Source organism: Rhinolophus ferrumequinum, chromosome 16, assembly GCF_004115265.2.
Source record: "Rhinolophus ferrumequinum isolate MPI-CBG mRhiFer1 chromosome 16, mRhiFer1_v1.p, whole genome shotgun sequence".
Classification (NCBI taxonomy): Eukaryota; Metazoa; Chordata; class Mammalia; order Chiroptera; family Rhinolophidae; genus Rhinolophus; species Rhinolophus ferrumequinum.
The window spans coordinates 13,543,242-13,568,245 of NC_046299.1; the positions used below are offsets into that span (position 1 = coordinate 13,543,242).

General features: G+C 43.6%; 1 protein-coding gene across 19 annotated transcripts in view; it reads left to right on the forward strand.

Annotated features, from left to right (window-relative positions):
- The window catches only part of ABLIM1 (actin binding LIM protein 1), a 265,320-nt gene that overhangs the window by 152,955 nt on the left and 87,361 nt on the right, over positions 1-25,004 (forward strand). For all 19 annotated transcript variants that reach the window (XM_033130195.1, XM_033130191.1, XM_033130208.1 and 16 more), the window contains 2 exons: positions 12,527-12,653; positions 13,425-13,518. In XM_033130195.1, coding sequence (XP_032986086.1) covers positions 12,527-12,653; positions 13,425-13,518 — 221 coding nt within the window. The remainder of the gene's footprint in view (positions 1-12,526; positions 12,654-13,424; positions 13,519-25,004) is intronic.

The following is a 25,004-nucleotide window of genomic DNA, read 5'->3' on the forward strand; positions in this document are numbered from 1 at the left end:
GCTGTGAGGAAGGATGAGGAAGATGAATGAAAGGATCATGTCAATAAAAGATACAGGATGTCATTTAGGCATTCAACAAACATTTCTTTGGGCACCTATGTTCCCAACGCCAGCCAAATCCTTTATTACGCATTACTCTGATACATGTATCACAACTAAGAAACCAACATCGGTGCATAACCCATTGCCTTTAAATTGTTCCGATACGTTCCCAACTCCACCAGCAAGATAATCAACTTATTAAACCTAAGGACCCTGTTTCCTTTCTCTCTTATACGAGGTCTAGCACATAAAGGCCTGGAGCAACATTCTGGAAATTGAATCAAAGCCATCTCTATCTCTAAATAGGGCGAATAACGGTCTTTTTAAAAAACAGGTTTAAGTGTTCGTTGTAAAACAATGTAAATATTACAGAAAAGTACAAAGAAGGAGATAAAAATCACTGGAATCCCGTCACCAAGAGACCACGTCTGTCAATATTTTAGTGAACATTCTCTGGATCTTGCTCTAAGTGCTATAGACGTGTACAATTTTACATAAATTCTTCCCCATAGCATGTTGTTCACTCTTCTTCTCATCAAAAACCATTTATTCTCTTGCGTGTCACACAAAAGGCCAAAAGCCTTGAATTTGCTTAGGCCCCTCGGCAACAGGGCCAGCGCACAGGTGTCCTGGCCAAAGCTGGGCTTTGCATTTCTATTATGGCCGTTATTACCATGTAGCCCTGCTCGTGCTTTGTATGTTTATCTCTCCAACCAGACTGTGAACTGCCTAATGGCAAGGACTGTATTTTTTATTTTGTCCTTATGAATAGCACTGTGCACATAGCAAGTATGCAAATGGTCATTTAATGAATGAATTGATACCCTCCCAGGAGAGCCTTTGAGGAAGTAAATCTCAGCTCCCACGTCTGGAATGTTGAGTTCTGACCGCTGCCTGAATGAAGCGGTTTTGTCAGAGTACATTGGGACAGTATGGGTGCCTGGGAGGAAAGGTGTATTGGCATATTTAAACTTGCATTTTTCTCATCGTATTTATAAGCCTTCCCCCTTATTCAATAAAAAGGGAAGCAGTTATTGCTTCAGACAAATTTGTGAGTGACAGAATCACAAGTTTTGTTCTTAAAAAAGTAAACATGTCAGGGATTGTATTTCCCCAGCTTTGAGTCTGAGGTGAGAGGGAGGCCTCACCTGTCTAAGCATGTAAGTGCCAGCCCCTGGCCTGGAGCGGTAGGGCTCCAACCTGGCGTGGCTGGTCCCATGTTACCCTACTGAGTATCCACGGAGTGGCGTGGGGAGAGAATTTAGGATTTACATAGTAGCCAGAGGTTTACTGCAGATAGACAGGGTATGTTGCAAAGAGGAATATTACTAATATTCAGATTTTTCACACTGAAATATATAAAAATTAAGAGTCAAACCGAAAGATCCCAGAGCGGCACCTCATTTCATTTAACCAGAGCATTAATTATTTTAGTTGCAAGAAAGGAAGAAAACTTTTCTGCTTTATAGGGAATGGGTATAACTAATGGGCAAAAAGCGGAAGTGTGTATAAAAAGTGTTTTCAGTGGATGGAAAGTGCACGGCACTTTGTCATTTGCTGTTTTCATTTTTCTCGGTATGCCTCGTACGTAATGAGACCCACGCCTTCTAACTTATCAGTAAAACTGGAATTTTCATGATTGGAATAGCAGTCATTCCGCAGTTTATTTTTAAGTTTTCAGGAGCAGTAAAGCTTTCGCTGTTCAAAGGACTGCTGTGTCTACCTGGCGTTGTACATTCCTACAGAGTATCCCAGAAGGATATCAAGAAATTGCTCTTAGCACTTGTCTCCAGCAGGGAGGAAGCGAGTGGCTGGGAGACAGGCAGGAAAGGAAATTATTAATTACTATATGAGAAAAAAATTTTAACCGTGTGTGTATTACCTATTTAAAACCAAAGTACATTAAAAACAGCACAACGCTAATTTTACACAATAAAAGGACCATTCCAGGCTAAAGTCTCACTGCAGTTTGCCCGTGCTATGACCTTCAGCCCTGTGTGTATTAAGTGACCGGTCACATGATGAAAGGACTGAAACTGACGTTCTACCCTTTTTCTTCTTCCTGTCTTTGGAATAGAGGGAATAAGCTGATGTTTGCTAATGACTATTGAATCTGAGAAGCTGACGTAGAATGCAAGCCTGATTTCCTCTTTGGCAAAAGCCCATGTGTGCTGGGTGACCATCGCCAGTTAAAGATTTATTATAAAACTCTTCACCTGGTTAAAGTTTACAACGAAATTAGGGAAATCAGTGCAAAAACAAACCTTGATACAATTTTTTTAAATTGAGGTAAAGTTCACATAACATCAAATTAACCACTTCAAAGTGAACATTTTAGTGCATTCATAATGGTGTACAACCACCACCTCTGTCTAGTTCCAAACCATTTTCAGCACCCCAAAAGAAATCCCCATACCCATTAAGTAGTCTCTCCCTGTGCCCACCTTCTCCCAGCCCCTGGTCTGCTTTCTGTCTCTCTGTAACTATTCTGGATATGTCGTATAAGTGGGATACAGAAGAGCATGGCCTTTTGTTTCTGGCTTCTTCCATTTAGCATAAGGTCTTCAAGGTTCGTCCAGGTCACAGCATTTATCAGTGCTGCATTCCTTTGTATGGCTGAATACTATTCCATTGTCTGGATAGACTACAATTTGGTTATCCACTCATCTGTTAATAGATAGATGGGTCATTCCCACCGTTTGGCTATTGGTAATAGGGCTGCTGTGAACATGCATGTATGAGTGTTGGAGTCCCTATTTTGGGTTTTTGTACAATTTTAAGAGGGGTTTGCTAGAACCATCCCAGATCTTGAAAGCAGTGGCTGCCAATTTTCTAAACCTCTCCTGGAAACTGTGGGGTCAGTGTCCACTGGTGTTCTGTGGCATCGGCACAAGTGAACGGCCCCCTGGGATTGCAGGTAGCAGCCTTCATCTGGGGCGCGTGTCTTTCTTGTGTCTTTCTTCGTCCCTTGTTTGCTTCCTTCCTTTCTCTTTGTACCCTTTCTCCTCCTCCGTTACTGGCCATAGCTTAAGTAGAGGACTACTTGAGCACGGCCAGCTGGTAGAAATGTGACCCCAAATTTTCCAAACCCTGTCCAGAAAAGATATAAAAGTGCTGAGGAGTCAGGCATTGAGCTTAGGACACGTTAGTTCTGTCTTCCGGCAAATGCCTAACAGTTGCCCTTTTGAGGGGTGGCTCAGGGATCCAACAATGTTTGCGAGCCATGTCTGGATCAGACATGGTAATCAGAAAGGAGAACTGCCGCAAGCACACAGAGAAGTGCTGGCAGAGCCCTGTGCTACGTGAGTGGTCACTTGCCCTGTCCTGGGGGAGGCCCCCTGGCGAGAACGCCCTGCGCACTGAAGCTGTGACTGGAGTTTTTCACGCATGCAGACTGGAAATCAGTACCCTTAAGGCTGTCATGAGACCACAGCCTCTTCTGAGAGCATCCCACCATTGGGTGGTGCTTGGCTCTGGTTTCATAACTTCCCATCTTCCTCTTGCTGTCCTGGTGGCGTTTTCAGTCAACACAATCCTACTTTTATTCTTGGATCAATCCTTGGGATGTTTGCGTCATCAGAAATGATGCTGAGCAACAGTATGGGACAAATGGGGACTGACAGTGCAAGGGAGGGGCCCAAAAAGCAATGACCCTCTGGGCCTGTCCTCCAGCAGCTGGGCTTTTGGAGTTGTTAACTGGGAATCTTGAAGTTCTGAATGTACTTGTTAGGATGATGGTTTATTCCATACATTTAGCCTCTTCTTTTATAGTTCTGAAAATGTGCATGTGAGAACACACACGCACACACACACATACACACTTACACTCACACACACTCCCTTTGATAGGACCTTAAACCTGAAAACTGAAGCTGGTGACAAAATAGCATTAATGTTTTATGCTATCATTTTTTCCCATTAAAGACTCTCTATTACTCCCCAGGAAATACAGGTGTGTTATTATTGTTATTTTTAAATTATTTATTTTTCTGTTACAGTTGACAGTTCAATATTATTATTTTATGTTAACTTCAGCATAATGGTTAGCCATTTATGTAATTTATGCAGTGATTCGCCCAATTAGCGTAGTACCCGCCTGGCTCTATACATAGTTGTTGCAACATTATTGACTATATTCTCTGTGAGATGTGTTATTATTTTTATTTGTTGTTTGTGGAAATGGAAGAGCATCTGTTCAAGAGATGCTTTTGAAAGGCAGTGGGCATTGTCTTTAAGCAGATATTAAAGTTCTCAGCTCCTAACCAGTTTTCAGCATCCTTTTTAAAGTATATGTTCTGCTCCAGAAACGTATGCGCTCCACTATGCGGCATGCTTACTGTGTGTAAGCACCCGTGTCATCCACCCTGCTCCAAGCAGGCCATGAGAAACTCGGCCTCCATCGGCACGTCAGAATCAGTTACTGAGTCCAGTCCTCATGCTGTGGCATGTTCGTGGGCCCATCAGAGCCGTCCTCCAACGGTAAATAGCAGAGATTCTCAGACTCTTGGCTGTAACGCCTCTGGGGTCGGGTCTGCGTTGGTACCAAGTCCATCTCTTTGATGTTCACCCTCGGGCCCAGCAGCATTAGCCATGGGATTCCTGCTTAATAACTTCATAATCAGTACATGGAGAGGGAAAGCACAGTCTGGCTCCTTTTAATTTCCCGTTCAAATCCTGGTCATGACTATGGAGGACGGGGGGAACACACCCAATGCTACTTAAAGGGCAGAGTGTCTTGACCTTGAAAATCCCTAATACTCCTAACAGAATTCTGTGAGCACTGGTGTAGGGATCAGAATTAGAGGTTTCAGCTGTGTAAATGGCCTATATTTATGAATATTATGACCAAAGTAACTGAAATTCTATAAACATACGGGGCATACACTTTAAACGGAAGAAATATGGGATTCTTTTTTTTTTTTTTTTTTTTTTTTTTTTTTTTTTTTTTTGCCAAATATGGAATTATGGAAGACTCGGAAAAGGGCTGCTTGCCAGGCCTGCCTTCAACTGTCCTGATGAAGGCTGCTCATCTGTTGCTATTATGACTCAGGAAAGCTTGTTTGTTGTATAGTATTTGTTTTCCAAAGACAACAAGAACCTTCCTTAAAATAGCAGGTCAGAGGCTACTCTGGCTGGCGATGTTTCCATCGTGGCCATCAAGACAGCGAAGGGAGCCACTGACCTAAACAGGGACAGGGGTCACTATGGAAAGTCTGGTTCAAGGTTACAGACTCCGGCAGCATGTAAACCTTTGAGCATAATTCCAGGCTATGTTTAGTGTATTTGAGATATAAATTATTTTTAGGACCGAGATCCCTTTTGCCATAGAGTGGCAAACACGTTGCATCTACGTGAATGTTCTGACCCTCCCCTAGCCCCCACCACTATTTGTCTTGTGGTGTCCTACTGCTTGTTTAGCTAAGAGCAGCATAGAATTTCCGAAGCTAAAAAGTACCTTTTTAAAATTAATTCTTGAAAAGTGCTTAGCCTAACACCTGAGCAGTTTCACATTCTTTTCACCCTCCCTACCTATCCCTTTTTCATTGTGACCTCTATGCCTGGGTATTGGCCAGGACATACTAAAAAAGAAAACTGTGGACTTATTTCAGTAACTTGATCTAAACTTTTTTTAAAAAAAATGGACTGTGGCCAGTCAAAATTTGTTAGCTCATACATTTCTGGTTTGGAACCTCACAATATTGAAAAGCCCAGGTGAAGATGAAAGAGTCAACATTCGACAATATCCACTTGTTAGATCAGCATTCTTATTATTACCAAATGATGTCTTTTTGGTCAAGGAAAGGTTTTCAAGTACCCAAATCTTTTAGATCTTAAAGATGGTATAACTCTAGGCCAACTATTATTAAAATTAACATAAAGAATATCTGGATTCTTTTCCTGAATCCATGAGTTGCAAGCTGAATGGCCTACAAAACAGTCCTGGCTGATAACATAGGTGCATGCAATCAGCTCAAGCATGACAACAGCTGCCAACTAACATTTAGACCCCAGCACACTAGAAATACCTGCCCTGTAGAAAGTGGGCAGCCACTCTGTGCCTCCAAACAGTTATTCCCAGGAAGGGATCCACGTGTCAGAGGCTGATCTGACATGTGTTGAAGGCTGGTATCGAAGGCAGCTTGTTAACCAAACAGAATCTGACCCAAGTTCAGGTCAACCTTCTCTCTGTCGCTTCTTTCTCTCTCTTTTAGATACAGCAGCTATTCTGTAGCATTCCACCTTCCCCATTTTATCACACAAGATAATGGGAAATCCATGTCCTGCAGGAACAGTTGAATGACAAGATGCGATGCCATTAAATTCAAGACCTCAAATTAGCCAAACCCTGAAACTTAAACTTGTTTTTTGTGTTTTGTTTTCCCTGAAGCTCCATAGATTGAGTCCTGGCCAGGCATAAAATGCCTCTTGTTAACAGTCTATTAAAAGGACACCACTTGAATATTTTATAGGGTCTCCAAAGTCTTATTTCATTTTCTATTAATAACAACCTAAATCTGATATGATTTTGTTTCTATTTTTCATCCACGTGTATAGCCATGAACTTACGTGCTAATCTTTGTTGATGACTGATAAGAGTTTCTTTTTTATTTTTATTTATAATAAAAGGATTTCAGGGAAAGCTTGAATTTTCTGGAACTACCTGGGCAACAATTTCAATACAGAAACTTGATTTTATTTATTTTTTTTTATTCTTAGTTGTTGAAATTTTACAGTAAAGGGAGGAAATACTCTGACCTGACTGAAAATCCCTATGGACATGTTGTAACATCTCAGTAGCTCAGAAGCATCGGTTAAATTACTAAACTCTCTGTGGTCCCTGTTGTGATTTACATTATTTGCATGATAATTCTCTGCTTATACAGTCTTTACCCTCAAGTGAACCTCATGCTCAAGTTCCAGCATGGCTTGTGCCGTGCATGGACAGCAGAAGAGACAATAACCAGGGAAATGAACCCATGATTAAAGATTTAAATCCAGAGACGCCTGGTAAGCTGTCGAGGCCTGGGTTTGTGTGTATCTGAGAAGACAAGATTCCCAGTCTGCAGTTAACTGGACACTGTTTAGCTGTGTGGCCTTCTGCAGAGCCTGGAACCACCCTGGGCCTTAGCCTCCTGAGGGTAAAATGAAGCTTTCCCATCAAATGGTCTTCAAGGCCCTTCTGGCTGTCCGATGTTCTGTGAGCTGTAAAACGCGAATAAGCATTGTCCTTCCAGATTGGTGGGAGCCCTAAGAGTGGACAGAGATAACAGAAGTGCAAGACCTTTAAAAAGTTTAAACGCTGAATAATAACAGTAATAATAAAGTTAATATGATGTTGATCATGATGCGGGAACCAGAGAAACGAAAATGGCTTCCCCACAGGCTGACAATGGGCTGCAGTTATTTGTGAAGAGGAGGAGAAAATGCACGTTTTAGGAGATTTCTACAACCGTGAGAACAGATGTTGAGTGTTTACCGTGTCCCTGACACTCTGTTCAGTAATTAGGCATATTCTCTCCAATCCTCACAACAGCCCCGAAAGGTAGGTGTTGTTAACCTGCCCATTTTACACATGAAGCACCTGAAGCCCAGTGATCCCCTAGCTTGCCCAAGGTTCCTTTGTTCAGTGTGAGAGCTGGAACTTGACTCCAGGTTTCTTTGCCTCCAGTGTCTTTAATCACTGTGAGTTGTGCAACTCATAATGAGTGTATCGAATTAGTGCACAAGTAGTGTATAGAATGGACCAAAACATACAAAGGACAAAACAATGAAGAATCTTATTTTTGACCGTTGCTCCATTTATTTTCCTTTATCAGAGCTCCATTTCCCATCCTTAATAGTATCTCAGGCACATCCTGTAGCTCTGGTCACTTTCAGCTCGTAAAAGTCCAGTCTAGTTGGGAACTTGATTCTCGTTTCCATTTCAGAGCTGCGCCCTGTTCCCAGCTCAGGTGCAACCCAAATTGGAGACCTGCATTGAGGACGTGGGCACAGTGTCTTTCACTCCTTCTTTACCTCCTTCCTGTCTTACTTGTGACTCCTTTGTGGCCTGAGTCATGGGGAGGGGGCTTAGAGGTAAAGGGGACAAGGTGTTATAACTCTGGCCCTGTCATGCTTCGCTTTCAGCTGACATTGGCTGAGGCACATTTTGAGATCCTTGACAAAAGCAAACAATTTCTGGCTAACCTGTTGTAAGAAACCCCTTCCTCCTTCCTAGCCTCAGGTCCTACTCCTTCAAGGTCACCTCATAGCCTCTTACTAACGAAGTCCCCCACTCTTGCCAGGCAGCTTTCTCAAGTGCATTCTTTCAAGGCGCTTGGGTGTGGGTACCAGCCACAGAATACAAGAGCATCCCCAGTGAGCTAAACGGTGGGCGTACACACCATTCCCACTTCTGTCTCCTCCTTAGCCTGCCTTCCAGATTTTCCAAAGTCAGCGGTCTCCAGACTTCTTGCTCATGAATGCTTCCGAGCTCCAGGGCACTCCAGTCAGTTTGTCCCAAAAATGTAACATCAAGCTTCTCTTGGGTCCCATGGCAGCACTAGGGCCTGAGTGTCCGCTCTCAGTAAACATCTAGGTAGGGAGCAGGAAGCCAGTCTCCCCCTCCCTCGGGCCTCTGATCCTTCTCACAGCGCAGCACAGGGCACACCACCATACTCCTGCTGGGTGGACAGCTCCCTGCTGACTCCCTCTAAGCCTTTTCTAATTTCTGATTTCATAGGTATCGTGTTTCCCTGAAAATAAGAGCTGGCTGCATAATCGGCTCTAAAGCATCTTTTGGAGCAAAAATTAATATAAGACCCAGTATTATATTATATTATATTATATTATATTATATTATATTATATTATATTATACCCGGTCTTATATTAAAATAAAACTGGGTCTTATATTAATTTTTGCTCCAAAAGACACATTAGAGCTGATGGTCCAGCTAGGTCTTATTTTCGGGGAAACACGGTAGGTGGGCAAAGGGGTTGAGAGTCATCAGGTGGATTCTACTATTTTTCGGTACGTCCAGCAAGGAGATTCCTAGCATCCGTCTTTGGAAGATGGATTATTTATCACCACTGTCTTCAGCTCTAAGACTATAGCCAAAAATTCCAAGACACTACGGAAAGTCCCATTCCGTATTCTGGAAACTTTGATCCCAGCTGTGTAGCCACTGTAAATGGCAGTTTCCACCTTCATTCATGGTTCTAGGTGAGACTGAAGCAAGCAGGCCTGGGAAGGCAGGGGAGAATGGGAATTTAGTAACTATGCGGTTTCCTTTTCTAGAGCTGCAGGTCCTCAGCCTTCTTCTCCAGAGTGGCATCTTCACAGAATAAGACATCTTTTTGGCCCCTACTCTTCCCAAATGGGAAATTCTAGGAAGGCAGAAATAGTTCTCAAGGAGAACATAGGTATTCAGGCCGACAGGACCTTAAGTGCTGCCCAAGTGATGACATCTTTCTTAGCTTGGGAACACCGGTTTCTTTCCTGAGAGCCATTTGTCCCTTTCTTCAGCTTAAATAGTTTAGAAGCCCAGGTGTCCATGGCCCTATGCCAAAAAAAAAAAAAAAAAAAAAAGATATTAAAGGAGACAGGCGGGATCCCTATTCTCAGGGATATTTATTGCCTTTGAACAAAATGATATAAATAAGGAAACAGATGTATACTTGGGTGTTCGGATGGAGCTGGACATCCAGGTTTAAGATGGAGCTTAAACATGAGTAGCTGAATCTCAGCTTTACGCTTGGCTGCTGGTATGGAGAATGAAAGGCTAGGGGTGAAGTGTTCACATTTGTTGTTACTGTTTTCCTTTCCTCACATTGGTGATTATTTGTCCATGGTAGAATGTTGGCTAGTTGCTAGAGGGTTTGAGTTCCTTGACCCCGCTCCATATTCACCTATTCCTGACTTTGGCAATAATTCCAGTGCCAATCACCAGCTTTCTATATTTATCAGCAGCTGCTTCTGTGATGTGGAAACAATTTTCTCAACAGCTGAAAACCATGAAGATAAAGAATAGGACATGTTGTTCTTTATAAAGGAGTCAGTTGGACTAAGCACAGAGGAGTGAACCATCTAGCACAAACCTTTTGTCTGTGTTCTTTTTCCACTTTCCCCAGCATGACACCAGCCTTAAGTGGAGAATATGTTTTTGTCCAGAGAGGAAGGAATGGGTAGCCTCTGTGGAATGCACCAGAACATTTTGCATCAGCTGATGTGGGCCAGTATTCTACTTTCCAGGAGGTGGTCTTTGTTGCCTTGCTTGATTTATGTCTTAAGGATTGGGAAGCGGAAGCCCATGCCAGCCTATTTTTCCAGACCAGCCTTACTGGCTAGCTCGCTCTAGGCAGTCAGCATTTGGTGAATGCTTTTCTGGACACCATTATTAAAATCAGTTGCTGAACATCTGCCCTCCAAAGGACATTGCATAGTGCAGAGGATCTGAGAAGTACAGGACACCACCTGTGAGTCAGAGGTTCGCAGACTGCAAAGCACTTTGGCTAACTGACTGTGAAGAATAAATGATACCACCTCTATAACCACACAGTACCTGGTTCATTGAAAGCCCTCAGTGCAGAAGACCAGAGAGGTCATTACTGCTCCTAAATTGTGTCTCAGCTGCTTTTAGAGCTCGGGGTTATCTGGGCATTAAGAGCGCAGAAACATAGTATTTAGGGTTCAGAGAAAGTAACTTACCCAAGTTAGTCTCCAAATCCTCCTAATCGCAAAGCCCATGTTCTTACCTTTCACAAGCCTTCCATCTCCCTGGACCTCACCTCTGTACAGGGGGAGACCTTGGACAGCTATGCCAACCTCTCTGAACCCAACTGTCTTCAGAATAGAAAAGCCATCTCTAAATTTTATTTTCTGCATTAAAAAAATCTACCAGCGTCTTCCTTATTATTTTAAATCTTTACTGCCATCTAGTGGGCATGATCTAAGCAGACTAATAAGACAAATTTGCGTTCAACTTGGATTAAAACCTGTCAATTCATCTTACATGCATTCTGTGCTCCTAACCTCTAAAAATTGTGTTTATGAACAAATATTGTGGCCTTCTATTGTTATATTTATAGAGAACTACTAGGTATGCGATCCCCTGTATAAGATTTTTGGTGAGATGTTGGGATATATTTAAACCCAGCTTTTAAAAAAATATGTAATGCTTTGTGACCACGTGATACCCTCTCAGCTTATAATGGGCTATACTTAAAGAAATTCTGATATGCAATATCCATAACTTATATAGCAGATATAAATATTTATAAATATTTATTTACTCATTTTTTACATTCTCATGGCAAAACAAAAAATCTGAACAACACAGAGGATGTGAAGTAAAAGTAAAGTCTTCCTTCAGAGGAAAGTATCATAAGAGTTCTCATGTTTTCAAAGAAATGTTCTATTCATATACAAGCATGTGTGCAAACATACTCCCCCCCTTTTTTTTTTTACTATTTTCTACTAGTGAGCTTGTGCTATGCATACTATTCTATAGCTTGCTCTTTTTACTTACTCTATTTTGAGCATCTTTCCATATCCACACACAAAGCTACCTCATTCTTTTTAACAGCACAGAGTATTCCATTATTGAGTATACTATAAATAACTCGTCCCTCATCAATAACCATGTAGGCTATTTTCAGTTTTGTTACAGAAATTCTGCAGAGAGTGTATATGTATACTTCAGTGACACAGTCTTTTGCAAATTTATTTGTAGAATAAAATCTGAGATATGAAATTGCTGGGTCTAAAGGTATGTTAATACCCACAGACCAGAGATCACCACAAACACATTTATATAGTTTAAAAAAAAAAAGAAGAAGAAAATGATGATGTCAAATTTACTTAACAAACTACAGCAAGGGAGACAACCAGAGGAAATGTGAGCCATCTCTGGATGGAAATTTTATCGGACTTGGGCTTGTGCTGACTAGTTTTAGGGAAGATTCAAAAATATAGAAGCTAAGGCATTAAGAGCCATTGAGTTGATGATTGCAAATCTTCAAAAGCCTGGTTTAGGTTGAGAAGGAAGTGGAGTCGTATGTACAAAAATGAGACTCGTGGGCCGCGTTCCAGGAATCACATATATTGTGTTAAGTGAGGCATCCAGCTTCGCGACTCCCATGTGTCCTCAGTTAATAAAGGCCTGTGTGAGCATTCTGAAAATCACAGCTAAGACACTCTAATTAAATATTCTCTGGGCCAGCTGGAGCTCAGAGGGTATTTAAATAACCCCCAAGGACGTACGGATAAAGGACATCCATTCCCTTGGACCCACTGTGGTTCATGAAGTTTCCATGCTGTGTGAGGATGGGGCCTGCGAGACTGCTGGAAAAGATTTTGTGCAGGGCAAGAGAGCGGAAAGAAATGGTGCTTAAGTAAATATTTAGTGAGTGCGCAGTGGGTGCACACGGGGGTTCAGAGCTGGCCTGAGTGCTTGAATTTAGCAACACAAACATAGTAACTGCTGGCTGCTGCTTTTTTCCAGACTGTGCTGGTTGTGGAAGGGACATCAAGAACGGGCAGGCGCTGCTGGCTCTGGAAAAGCAGTGGCACTTGGGATGCTTTAAATGCAAGTCCTGCGGGAAGGTCCTCACCGGGGAGTACATCAGCAAGTAAGTGTGGCTGGGGCCTTGAGAGCTGCCCCCCCACCCATAGCCCTGCTCTGGGGGCCACACCCCACCCCATCGGACATAATGAATCCCACAATCAATAAGAACTTCTGGCTATAAAACTTGCAAAGAATTTTATTCTTCTGCCATAGTTTGCCTATTAGAAATGTAATGAAATGTTAATCATTGCCTAATTTAACAATTAACAAAGCTGATGTAATGTTATGCTATATGTCGTAACCAATGAAGCATTTAGTAATTTTCCCTTCACTAATGTTTTTTTCTCTGTTTGGAACTAGTAAACCTTTGTCCTCTTTCCAGGGCTTAAACATATTTGTAGACCCCACCCCCCCACTTTCACCCCCCAAAAAACACAGGGTCCTAGGCTCGGAGCCTGTTGGGACTAAAACACAAAACAGCCCTCCAAGTAATGGATTCTTTAACGTTAGAGTCAGACGCTGGGGTGGATGGTAACTGGAGTAAATCAAATACAGTTTTTTGTGTTTGTTTTTGTTTTGTTTTGTTACGTAGCCTGGAGAAAATGGTTTGAACAGTTACTTTTTGAGTTCAGCCTGGAGAACGACAGTGTTCTCTCTGGTTCATTTGGTTGCATGGGTTTTAACCATGTCTGACTAGACCTCCAGGCCTGTGAAGCCTGCGTGAGAGACAAAGATGTCCTCCTACCATCCAGTGGGAAAGGGTCAGAGAAGTGTGGTTGCAGGGTCTTCCCGACCCCTAGGCCCCCTCTCAGGACTGAACACTTTTGTCTTGTAGGGACGGCGCTCCGTATTGCGAAAAGGACTACCAGGGGCTGTTTGGGGTGAAATGTGAAGCCTGTCACCAGTTTATCACAGGCAAAGTCCTGGAGGTAAGTGACAGAAGGGCTTCTCTCAAAGCCACCGTCGTTTTCCTCAGAGGCCCCAGAAACACATAACAGTCTCTTTTGCCATTTTTTCCAATCTTTTTTTCATTGATGGGGGAAAGAAAGTAGTTGCAGGTGACAAATCTCTTAGAGAATTAATGTGTTGTCCTGTCTTCACAGGCAGTTTCTACTAAATGTTCATGTGGAAATTGGAATGATGGTGAATTTGAAGGGGAAAAAAAGAATAATAAAGGGGCTATTATGTGGAAAAGAGGGTTACTTAGACTGCTTTTATTTTTGGAAGTTAAAAAAGAGGAAACGAAGAGCTTGCGAGAGCCACGTGTCTGTGTGTTTATATGTGCATGTAGACATGGGAGTGTGCACGATGTGTGCTCTGATGGGTACATGTGCGTGTGTGAAAGTGTACAGACTCAGGGAGCAGAGGCTCAGAACTGAAGCTGAGAAAAGAAAGGGTGGCTGAAAGGTGAAGGCATGGACTTCCCCACCCTTAGAAATCCACATCCTGTGTGACCCAGAACACCCTGTGGCCCAGGCTGAGCGAGCTTGAAGCCTGTCAAGTTCACATGTGACTGCCTCACTCCAGTCAGCTTAGTTCCTGCTTCTGCGCAGTGGCCCCAACTGCTTCTGCCTCTGGGCTGAGCGTAGCTACCTTGAGCTGGAGGCCATCTGCGGAATTGTGGGTGGCAGTGGGGGACGGGGGAGTCCAGAGTCACTGCCCCACTTCTCACAGGCCTGTGGGGTGTTAACCAATTCTGACTGAAAAAGTAAAGATTGCCTCAGAGCCATCCCACATTTCAGGGTGGAGCGTGAGTACCGAGCAGAGGTGAGTCAGGACACGCAGCTACTGGGAAGGCAACTGACTGGTCCTGCAGCTTGTCACATCACTTCAGCAGAACCAGGGCACTGAATCCATATAATCACATTCAAACTTCCCAGCAGGGTGTGTTTCAGAGACACAGGACATGAATCCCAGAGGCCCCCCAGGTGCCTCTGGCAGCTTCCATGGGACTTCACAGCAAGATCCAGCGTAGCCTTCCTCATCTCACAGCAAGAGCTGTGATGCCTTTCTATCCACAGTACAAAGCAAGGGCTCTGTGCTAGGACCTACCATCAGTGTGGGAGGAGGCCTTTTCACGGCCTTCCTCCCGAAAGCAGCTAATTGGATTTGGGAGGTAAGGAAGCATTGTCAATACACTCACCTCTTCCCCAGGGGAAGGGAGTTCCAGGATGAGGGACCAGCATATGCAGAGGTGCAGGTGAGGAGAAGCACAGCACAAGCAAGACACAAAAGGATAGTTGGGCAGGAGCGCAGGTGTGAGAGATGGTGCAGCCCGAGTAGGGACGGCCCGAGCGAGAGGACCTGGAAAGTCACCTTCAGGCGTTTGCACTTTATCCTGAGTAGTGGGAAGCCATTGAGGTGACAGCAGCTGGAGCGTCGCGTGATTGGATCCGATTGTTGCATAAAGAATGGATGGGAGCACTCACATACGTGTACAACCATGTTCATAGCAGCAGTTCACAATAGCCAGGTGGGAACAACCCCAGTGTCCATAGGTGAATGGATAAACAGAATACAGTATATGCAGACAATGGAATATTATTCAACCTTCAAAAGGAAGGAATTCTGACACATGCTGCAAAGTGGATGAACCTTGAAAACATCATGCCTAGTGGAGGAAACCAGATACAAAAGGCCACATACTGTAAGATCCCATTTAGATGAAATATTCACGGTAGGTAAATCCATAGAGATGGAAAGCAGGTTGGTGGTTGCCTGGAGAGGGAGAACTGGGGAGTGACTTCTTATTGGTACCCAACTGAGGTGATGAAAATGTTCTAGGTCTAGACGGAAGTGGTGAATGCACCACGTTGTGAATGCCCCAGATACCTCGAAATTATTTGCTTTAAAATGGTTAATTTTATATTATGTGAATTTCACCAAAAATTTCTTTTTAATGCTTGGAAAAGGAGTGAAGAGGGAGGCAGGGAGGCCAGTCAGGGGACTAGTGCCGCACTGCAACCCGAGAGGAGGCCCTCTGCCCTGCACACACACCATCAGTGTGGGAGGAGGCGTTTTCATGGCTTTCCAAAAAAGTGTCCATTGTCAGCCCAAGTGTACATCAGGGCGGGGTTTCTGGCCCAGGGGGAAGCACATCCCAGGAAAGCTACTGGGGAAAATGGATGTGACCCACCCAAAGGGTAGTTTGAAGTCCGGCTGCCGTGTCACAAGACTCAAAATACAGTGGCAGCTCCCCTGCCTGTCCCTCCACGGAGCCCTCGAACAGTCAGGAGGAGTCCTGAGTGGGGCCCACAGCATTCCACAGTTTGATCTGCCGCATCGGACTGAAATAAACCTGTTGAGTTGGGAGCAGTTGGGAAATTTCGTTTTAAAACAATAATAAGGAAGCACCAGAACCATTTTCCAGATGTTTGGCTCTAGGAAGAGATGTGGGAAGGAACTGAACACGGCTCCCGGCTCTGAGGCTGCCACATTTGCAGAAGGCAAGGATCAAAATAGCTGTCTCCTCAGTCCACATATGGAACTGTGTTCCCCAAAATGAGTCGGGGAGGCAAAGGGCTTGGGTCGAGGGGTGTTGATTACCTTCAGATTTAGTTCAACAGCTGTGGGAAGGAATCGCTAAAGTAAAACTAGGTCCAAGAACATGCCGTTTAGAAGACACATCTGCTTACTTACAGAGGCCCGAGTATTTCAGTGTTCACTGGGACTGCAAGGGCCCTCAGCGGATTGGCTGCAGATTTCATCGGGGGCCATTTGTAAGGTTGAAGGCTTGGACACTTTCCACACGGCCTTCAGAGCTGGCACTTCTGGGAGCAGTTTGCACCAGGGTTCTAGGTAGATTGAATCTCTACCCGGTGGGCATGGTGCCCTCCTCAGATGGGTGTGCGATCTAGAAAAATGTCGGGCAGGGTTAGCGCTCTGGCACGCGCGGCTCGGGGGCCAGTTTGGCTTGGTTTCCAGTATCAGTCAGGACTGATCTCCACACTGTCCATCTTCCTCCTCTCTGCTTTTCGTTCTTTGACCCCGTTGTTGGGGAAACATTATGATTGCAGATTTATTATAAATACTGTCCTTCTTGCTTACAGTATTTTGTTATTGTGGTAAAATACACATAATATAAAATTTACCATGTTAGCCATCCTAAGTGAACAGCTCAGTGTATTAAATATAATCATAATGTTATACAACTGTCACCACCATCCATTTCCATGACTCTGTACATCTTGCAAAACTGAAACTCTATACTCATTAAATAACAACTCCCCATTCCCCTCTACCCCCAGCCCCTGGAAATTACCTGTGAATTTCCATCTCTACAAATTTGATAATTCTAAGTGGACTCTCGTATAAGGGGGATCATACAATATTTGTCTCTTTGTGACTGCATTATTTCACTTAGCATGACGTCCTCAAAGTTCATCCATGTTGCAACATGTGTCAGAATCTCCATTTTTTACGGCTGAATGATATTCCCTTGTATAGATATACCACATTTTGCTTATCTATTCTATGATCTTTGTGTGTTTTCATTTCTTGATTTATTTTATCCATAGAGATGGTAAACGTATCCGTTTCCTGTGTCTGCTGTAAGAGTGGTAGCCTAAAACAACAGAAATTTCTTTTCTCACAGTTCTAAAGGCCAGAAGTCCAAAATCCAGATGTCAGCAGGGCCATGCTCCCTCCAAAGTCTCCAGGGGAGAGCCCTCCCTTGCCCCTCCCAGCTTCTGGTGGCTGAGGATGCAAACCCTGACCTCTGCCTCTGTCATCACATGGCCTTCCCTTCTGTGTCTTCTGTCTGTGTCAGTCCTCCCTCTGCCTTTCTGTGAGGACACTTGTCATGTATCATTTGGGGTCCACATTCAGCCTACTGCAGTCAACCTGGTGACTTGCACAGACATCATCCCAGTGAGGGCTGGAGCTCCAGTGTGGTTTTTATTGAACCCTCACTAAGCATCAGAGGTGCCCTAAGGACATTTCTCTGGGTGCGGTTTCACCTGAGATGCCCCCAGACACCTGAGGGAGCTTTGAGAGGGGGGAATGTCACTGGGTGATGATCAAGACCGTGCAGACACAGCTGATGGCACCAATGCCTGAGTAATTTTGGAAAGGTCATTCAGCCTCTCTCAGACTATCTCCATTTCACAAGTAAACTCTGCAACTCTACCCTGATCGAAAATGTCTATTTCCCTCTGTTATTCCTTAATACTCATAAACCCGATCACATTGTCTGGAAAGGATGGGGAGGAAAACCTTCATGTGTTTCAATGAAAAGGGCTCCAGACAATAGAGAATGAGGGATCTACTCTGGTCCCCGTGGCTCTGGAACTCTCAGCAGGGTGACCTTGGTAACTCTCGCAATTTCTTTGAGCCTCAGTTTTTCTTTGAATACAAGCATTAAAAATATATATGTAAATCCAAGCCATGGACCACTGGACTCCTCAAATCTCTTTGGCTCCAAGGATCTAAATTCCATAATTCTCATGTCTTAGATCTAAGGGATCAGAGCCAGCAGATCTTTCTTGAGAGACTTTTTAGAAACTGGCACCTAACACCAGCATATAGCATACACTCAAATTGAAGCTTTATTTATCATTAGCTTCCTTTCGGTTTTTAACAACAATATTCTCTTTTTAGAGAGATCCTCCTATAAATGGCACATCTTTAAAAGCTTGTGCTAATGAACTTGTAAATTCAGGAGTGTTCTGAAGATTTTTACAACATGTCTTGTAATTGAGAAGTCCAGAAGCAAATTAGTGTGAGGTATTAGAGTCTTCCAATAGCCTTCTCTCTCCTTCTCCACCTCTGAACTCTTCTCTGAAACAACTTTTGTCGTCCTCCCTTACTCCCCTGCCCCTCTCCCCCTTCTGCTTTAGCTGCCTAATGGTACAGGAAGCTCCTGAGACTTCAGACGCAGGTCACAGATGTCAGTAGACATCAGGGGGCATCCCTTTGATATGAATTTCTTCCATCTTCAGTGGATGGTCCTAGGAGAGCTTTGACTCCCACTGACTTCCTTTCCTGGGCACAGACTGTCGCCTGCCAATATTTCCAAAATGAAGGCAGCACAGAAAACCAAAGCAAATGTCAAAGTGGAGGCAGAAGTCTTGAGGGTAAAGGAAAACGGTGTGTCCGTGTCCCCTCCCCTAGTCTTGGGCTGTTCCCTCCGCAGATCCAGGGTGGATTTCTCTTAGCCTAGCTGTTCTCTTGCACAATTCCCTCCCCGCTGCCGCCCAGGGGCTCTGTTTACTCAGCACTCCACTGATTCCTTCAAGACAAATGTTCTCATCCGCAGGCTCCCCAGAGAGCCCGCTCCGCTGCAGCGGTGCCGCCCTGAGCAGGCACCTGCCCGACTGCAGGCTGGAGCCTTCCTCCTGTGCGCCCTTTCCCGGAGACAAAGGAAAGTTGCACTGTCTGCATTCTTACAGACAAGGAAGAATGCTTCTCTCGCTCGGTCTCAGGCTTTCCCTTTCCCTTCCTCCTCACCTCACCACACCCAAGAAATCAATCCTGATTTTCAAAAAGGCTAGCAGCACACGTCGTTATGTGGTGTGGTATTTACTGTGCCGCTGTGCTCTCTGGGGAGGAAGGTGTGATGGTCTCTGTAACAACACGCATACCACACGATGGGGTAGAGACACCTCAGTGTAGCCGGTGGCAAATCCTCCTGCCCCTCTGATGCCATTCCATTCATCCCTACAGGGGCAACACGCCCTGTCTTTATCTGTTGACTTGGAAACAGTGGACGAAAAGACAGAATTTGGGCTCACTTTAGACCCCTCCTGCTGAACTCCTGCAGTGTAGGAAACAGAATCACAACGTGATGCCACCAAATCCTTTTCCTTGATTCTCTGAAGGATTGAAAAAAACAGGTGGCTTTGTTTTACTTTTTGACTAGAACTGGTTTTTCATCAAGCCCAGGGACAAATCTCGATGATGTTCCCTGTGAAACTAGCTCACGTTATGAATTGGAGGCCCCCGTTCCCTTCCTTCTTTCTGCTGTAGGTATTTTCAGCATGTTATGTTGTAATAGCCACAAGCAGCAAGCAGGTCTTGTCCTGGGCAAACGTGTTCTATCTAGTGAGGGGAAACAGAGGTTATCTCAAGGCATTTGCGTGGCATGTAATCTTTCTGTCACCATCGAAGATGTCGTTTGCAAAAGACAGGCTGAAATGCCATCCCCCCTTTCTTCTGTTGTGGAATACCATATGCAGGCAGAGCAAGAATAATAATTCATGTTCACACAGAAAACGAATTGTGTTCTTCCCCCTCTCACTGCTCAGAGGAATTCATGCCTTCTTCCACTTAACTGTGGACCCAAATATTTTGGAGGATCAGGGAAGAGAAAAGAATCAAGTAATCTTAGTAGTACTGGTTGAGATGGTCTGTGTCCCAGTGGACAATGAACCACTACGATCTCCTGCTCTTGTATAATATAATATTTTTTAACATTTTCAAAGGACCTCATAAATATTTAATTCACACAACAGGCCTACAAGGTGGTCGAGGCCTTTCCTACCGACCTCGTTTACAGATAAGGCGACAGAGTGCCAGAGACTTGGGGGCTAATTAGTACTAGAACCATGATGGGAAGTCACATCTCTCAGTTCTCAAAAGATACACACACACACACACACACACACACACTCTCACACTACTTCACGATCTACCTGGCAGTAATCATTGCTGAAAACAAGTAATTGCCTCCCCAAATAACTTACTGAAGGACCAAAATTTCCCATTCCTGGTGCCCTGGAGAAAGCCTACCTCCTTAGTGGCCCTGTTATATCTCTTTTCAGGACAATAAATATTTGCTGCTTGTTTGGTTTCCTTTTTACCCATGACACTGCTCGGAGAGCCTATTGTGTGACCACGCAGTCATGCCTCATACTGTCTTTTCTCCTTCAGTCAGCGTGGGCTTCCCAAGGGCCCCTGGCATGGTCCTTAGAGAACATTGTAGGTGAGTGATGCTGTCCCAGAGTAAGGAGGACACTTTCTTCACAGAGCTCTAGTCGAAGACTCTCCCGAGCCCCGTGATAGCCAAGTAGATTTTGTGAAGCAGGACCAATATAGGGATACCAGTCACCTTTCCTAATTTAAAACTGTAGCTTAACAATAAACCGTAGAAATGGACTAATTTTAAAAAGGAGTTAAGCCAGATACGGTATAGCTATACAATGGAATATTATTCAGCCTTAAAAAGGAATGAAGTACTGATACAGGCTACAACATGGATGAACCATGAAAATATTATGCTAAGTGAAAGAACCTAGTTACGAAAGACCACATATGATTCCATTTATATAAAATGTCTAGACTAGGCCAACCTGTCGTGACAGGAAAATAGATTAGTGGTTGCCAGGGGCTGTGGAAGGGGGAAATGACTGTTAATGGTATTGGTTTCTTTGGGGTGATGAAATGTTATGAAATTAGATAGTGGTAATGGTGGTACAACTCTGTGAATATACGAACACACCCACTGAATTGTGTCCTTTCAAAGGATGAATTTTATAATGTGGATTATGTCTCAAATATATATGTACATACATATATACATATCTGTCTATGCAGAGATTGATATACAAGGTGATCATTGCAATCCTGTTATTCTCTGTTTCCTCATCTTTAAAATGAGAATACTAATCATTACCTCATAGGGCTGCAGGATTTGGAAAAAAAAAGGCATGAAAAGCCGCTGATACAATGAGTAGCCGGTTACGTCCCTCCGCTCTCTCCCTCTCCTCTCCTTCCTTCCAGTCTTTGACTGTTTAACTTATTAGGTATAAGAACGTGGGTAAAGAACAACGGTGGGGAGTCAAGTCAGTAAATGTCTTAATGCAAGATTGTATGCCAGGTGCCTGCCTTGTGGGCATTTAAACTTTCGTGCTCTTGCATGGCACAGGTTGCCATTGCTCAGAACTGTGCTCTTCATCATGGAGTGTGACTTGATTAATATAAAATATTCCCAGTGCGGGAAAGTGAACTAACGTTTAAATTCAACACAGGGTTCATGATGCGTTCCTTGCAACATTTTATTTGCAAAGAATCACCTGGTGCTCATATTTTGTCCCCTTCATCATTAGCAGATTGGGACTTGGCCCAGCAGCACATAAACACATGGGTACAAAATGACTTGAGAAAAATCTGTCTGATTCATCCAATGTTAGACACTTTCTCCTACATTAATGACAAGAGAAACTATGTTGCCAGAGTAACAGAAGACTGTTCACAGGCAGTAAAGATTCGGTATTTATGAAAAATCACCCCATTTCCTGCCAGGCCAAATGAAAGGGCTTCCTTCTCCGGAAATGGCATTGTGAAAAGAATTTGCATTTTGAGTTTCAAAGAATCTAGAAGCTAGAGAAGTTTTTCAGTGTTGTTTAACTTCAGAGAGCTTAGCTGATTGCTGATGAGATCGGGAGGAGGGGGTGACACTTGAACTAAGTGGCGCGATGGGACTCTTCCAGAGAAACTGACCAGTAGGACAGAGCAAATGCTTGTGGCCCAACATTGGGGGCCACAGAAGAAAATGTAAGATTCAGAACTTGTTCTCAAATAGATAAGGCATGCATTTCTAAAAGTAATAGGGTATCCAAGGCTAAAACGACGCCCTCTGTAGTGTTCAGGGGACCCCCCCTCCAAGGGTTCAGGAGTGCCCAAAGCTATTGCAGCATCTTGAGCCTAACGGTGGTTCTCAGTGATGGTATTGAACTTTAGAAATAAGTAGGACCCAACAGCAGAGAGACAGCCTGCCTAGACGAGTTATCGCCGAGCAGAGTGAAGGGATAGATTTCCTGGCCTGGCCACTGTTCTGGACACAGAAGTAATGACCTCAGAGTTGTCCTTTCTGCTCTCCAGGACCCAGCATCTCCTGGGTCTCAAGGGGCTCATGTGTCTGCTTTCTCATGGACCCAGAACACCAATCGTTTTCCTTCCTGCTGTCCCCCATTCCTGACTCTGTTCAGATCTTCTTTTACCCCTGCAAACCTAAAAGAAATGATTATATCCCTTCTTCTAAGTGATCGATTCCGAGGTGCCTCACCTGCCCTACAGAGGTGCCCTTCAGTGAATTCCAAGGCAGTATTCATGACCTTTTGGTGGAGCAGAAAGAGAGTTGTATCTCAGTACACAGGCGGTAACTGGGGACCCACGGTGGTATGAAGGCCAAGTAAGAGGCACACACAGTAAATGCCTCGGGTTTAAAAGAGATTTCTTGTCAATTATTAGAAAAGAAGTAGGCTTTGGATCTTAAGGAATAGGTAGTTAGAGGCAGGTGAACATGGGCATTTTATCAATATTTGCTGCTTTTATTGAAGTCTTCGATCAGTTTTTTTCCTACCACCGTGTTTTTTTCCTTTGATTTTAAACATGTGATTGATTTTGCTGTTTGGTTTAATTCCATGCTCAGAATGTGCAATTTTCAACTTTAAATCATTTTTGTAAGCAACCAGGATGTAAATTTTTTTAATTAAAAAAAATACGTTTCCCATTATAGGTCAACATTATTTTAGTTTAATTATGAGGTAAACTGGCTTTGTGGGTTCACCTGGACCCATACTCCATCTGAAAGATCATCCCCATTAGAAACGACTTGCCATCCACTTTGATCTGTGCACCTGGCCAGTGGTGGGTGGCAAGAGAGGCAAGTGGCTCTCTACCCTCAGACCTGGCTTTTCTCCTGGATACTGGGTTGTGTCTCTGGTGGGCATTAGGACAGCCCTTTGGGTCTCAAGCCATCTTCTCTAGCTACTAGATTCGTGACAACTCAGACAAAACGAGGTTACCTCGAGCTACGGCAGCTCTGTTTTGTCCCATTGCTTTTGTCCACTTAGCCTTTTTCAATGAGCGCTTAACTTGGGGGACACATTGAAAAATGGCACCATCCAAAGATCACCAGGACAACTTCTATTCTGGGCACAGCTTTCTCTAGGTAACGATGTAAAACTTTCCACAAGGCCCAGGAGATGATCAGTGTTCCGGGGGAGATGGAGGTATTTTGTCCTCTTGGCCCCAGGCCACCATGCTGCCCTGCTGCCTGTCCTACTAGGAACAGGCTTCGTCCTGTCCTGTTTTCCACCTGAATGTGCTTGCTTCCTGGACCTCCCACCTTGTGAGGGATGTTATGCCAATTCCAGCAGATGGACCTGCTTAGAGCTTGCCAACGGGCCAGGAGGAGTGACGGTTAGGGCTGGTGTCCATCCAGCCCAGCACAAATGAACTGGTGCAGTAATTCTTCCCCCATAAGGACACTTCAGAGTGGCCTTCCAAATGCAGACTGTTTATACACTATCACGGCCCTGCAGCAAAAGCATCTTGGAGACAGAGATAAAATCTGGAATTTTGGATCATGAAGTGGCCTTAGGTGAGGTGGGAGAGAGAGAGAAGTGTGGTTTGCAGAAAGAATCAGTCCAGCCAGGCACACCAGGATATGATTCCATGAGCTACACGTGGAGCTGAGAACTGGCTAGCGTGTTGCCTAAACTCTGAGCCTCGGCACCCTCAGTTGTGACATGTGGATAATAAAGCCTACCTCTTAAAGGCGTAAGTCAGAGAATAATAAATGGGTCGTTTCTTGATGCCCTATTTATTTATTATTAATTTATTATTATTGTACAGTATAATATAATTATATTATATTTATTTATATTAATATAATATAATTAGTAATAATTAATAATAATAAATTAATAACATTAATTTATTATATGCTTTGGGGACAATTACTGTCAGAGTTATGATGCAGACAACTGCAAGTGACTGTGGAGAAATGGTACTTTCCCAGTCCGCCTTAAAGAAAGGAAACCTACCCCCCCCTTACTTTTTAATAATAAATAATAAATAGGGCATCAAGAAACATTTTTCCATTTCCTTCATTTATAAATGAAGAAACCGATTTTGTAAAAGTTCAATATTTTGAATGTGCTCATGATTTCCTGTTTGAATGAAGGATTCAGGCTCACCCCTATCATTTTTAGTCTCAGGTATAATTACATGGGATTATTTCAGATGCACAAGTTAACAGTCATATTTACAGTCATGTTGATGCTTTGGCTTGAAAATTTCTTAGATCCCTTAGCTGTAGATATTCACATGCATTTGTGCTCACAAATTCAATCTACCATCGTTTCAGCAAGACTTGTCTATTACTTTTTACCAGGCATCTAGCAGCTGCTAAGTAAAGATGCGTTAATGAATGATTATTTTTCACATTTGGAATTTTTTGCCATGGCCTTGAGCCAAAAGTATTAAAGAGTCCATGTATTTGGGGGACATAAATTCTCACCACCCTACTAAATACCTTTTCCTTTCACTCACTTGGGAAGTAAATGCCCCCATGCCTTTCTCCTGTCTGTTAATGCCTTTTCTTATTGCATCCACCGGAGTATGATCTGTGTCAGGAGGAACTCCAGGAGGATTCATGCTATTCTCTTTTATTGTTTAATATAATGCCCAG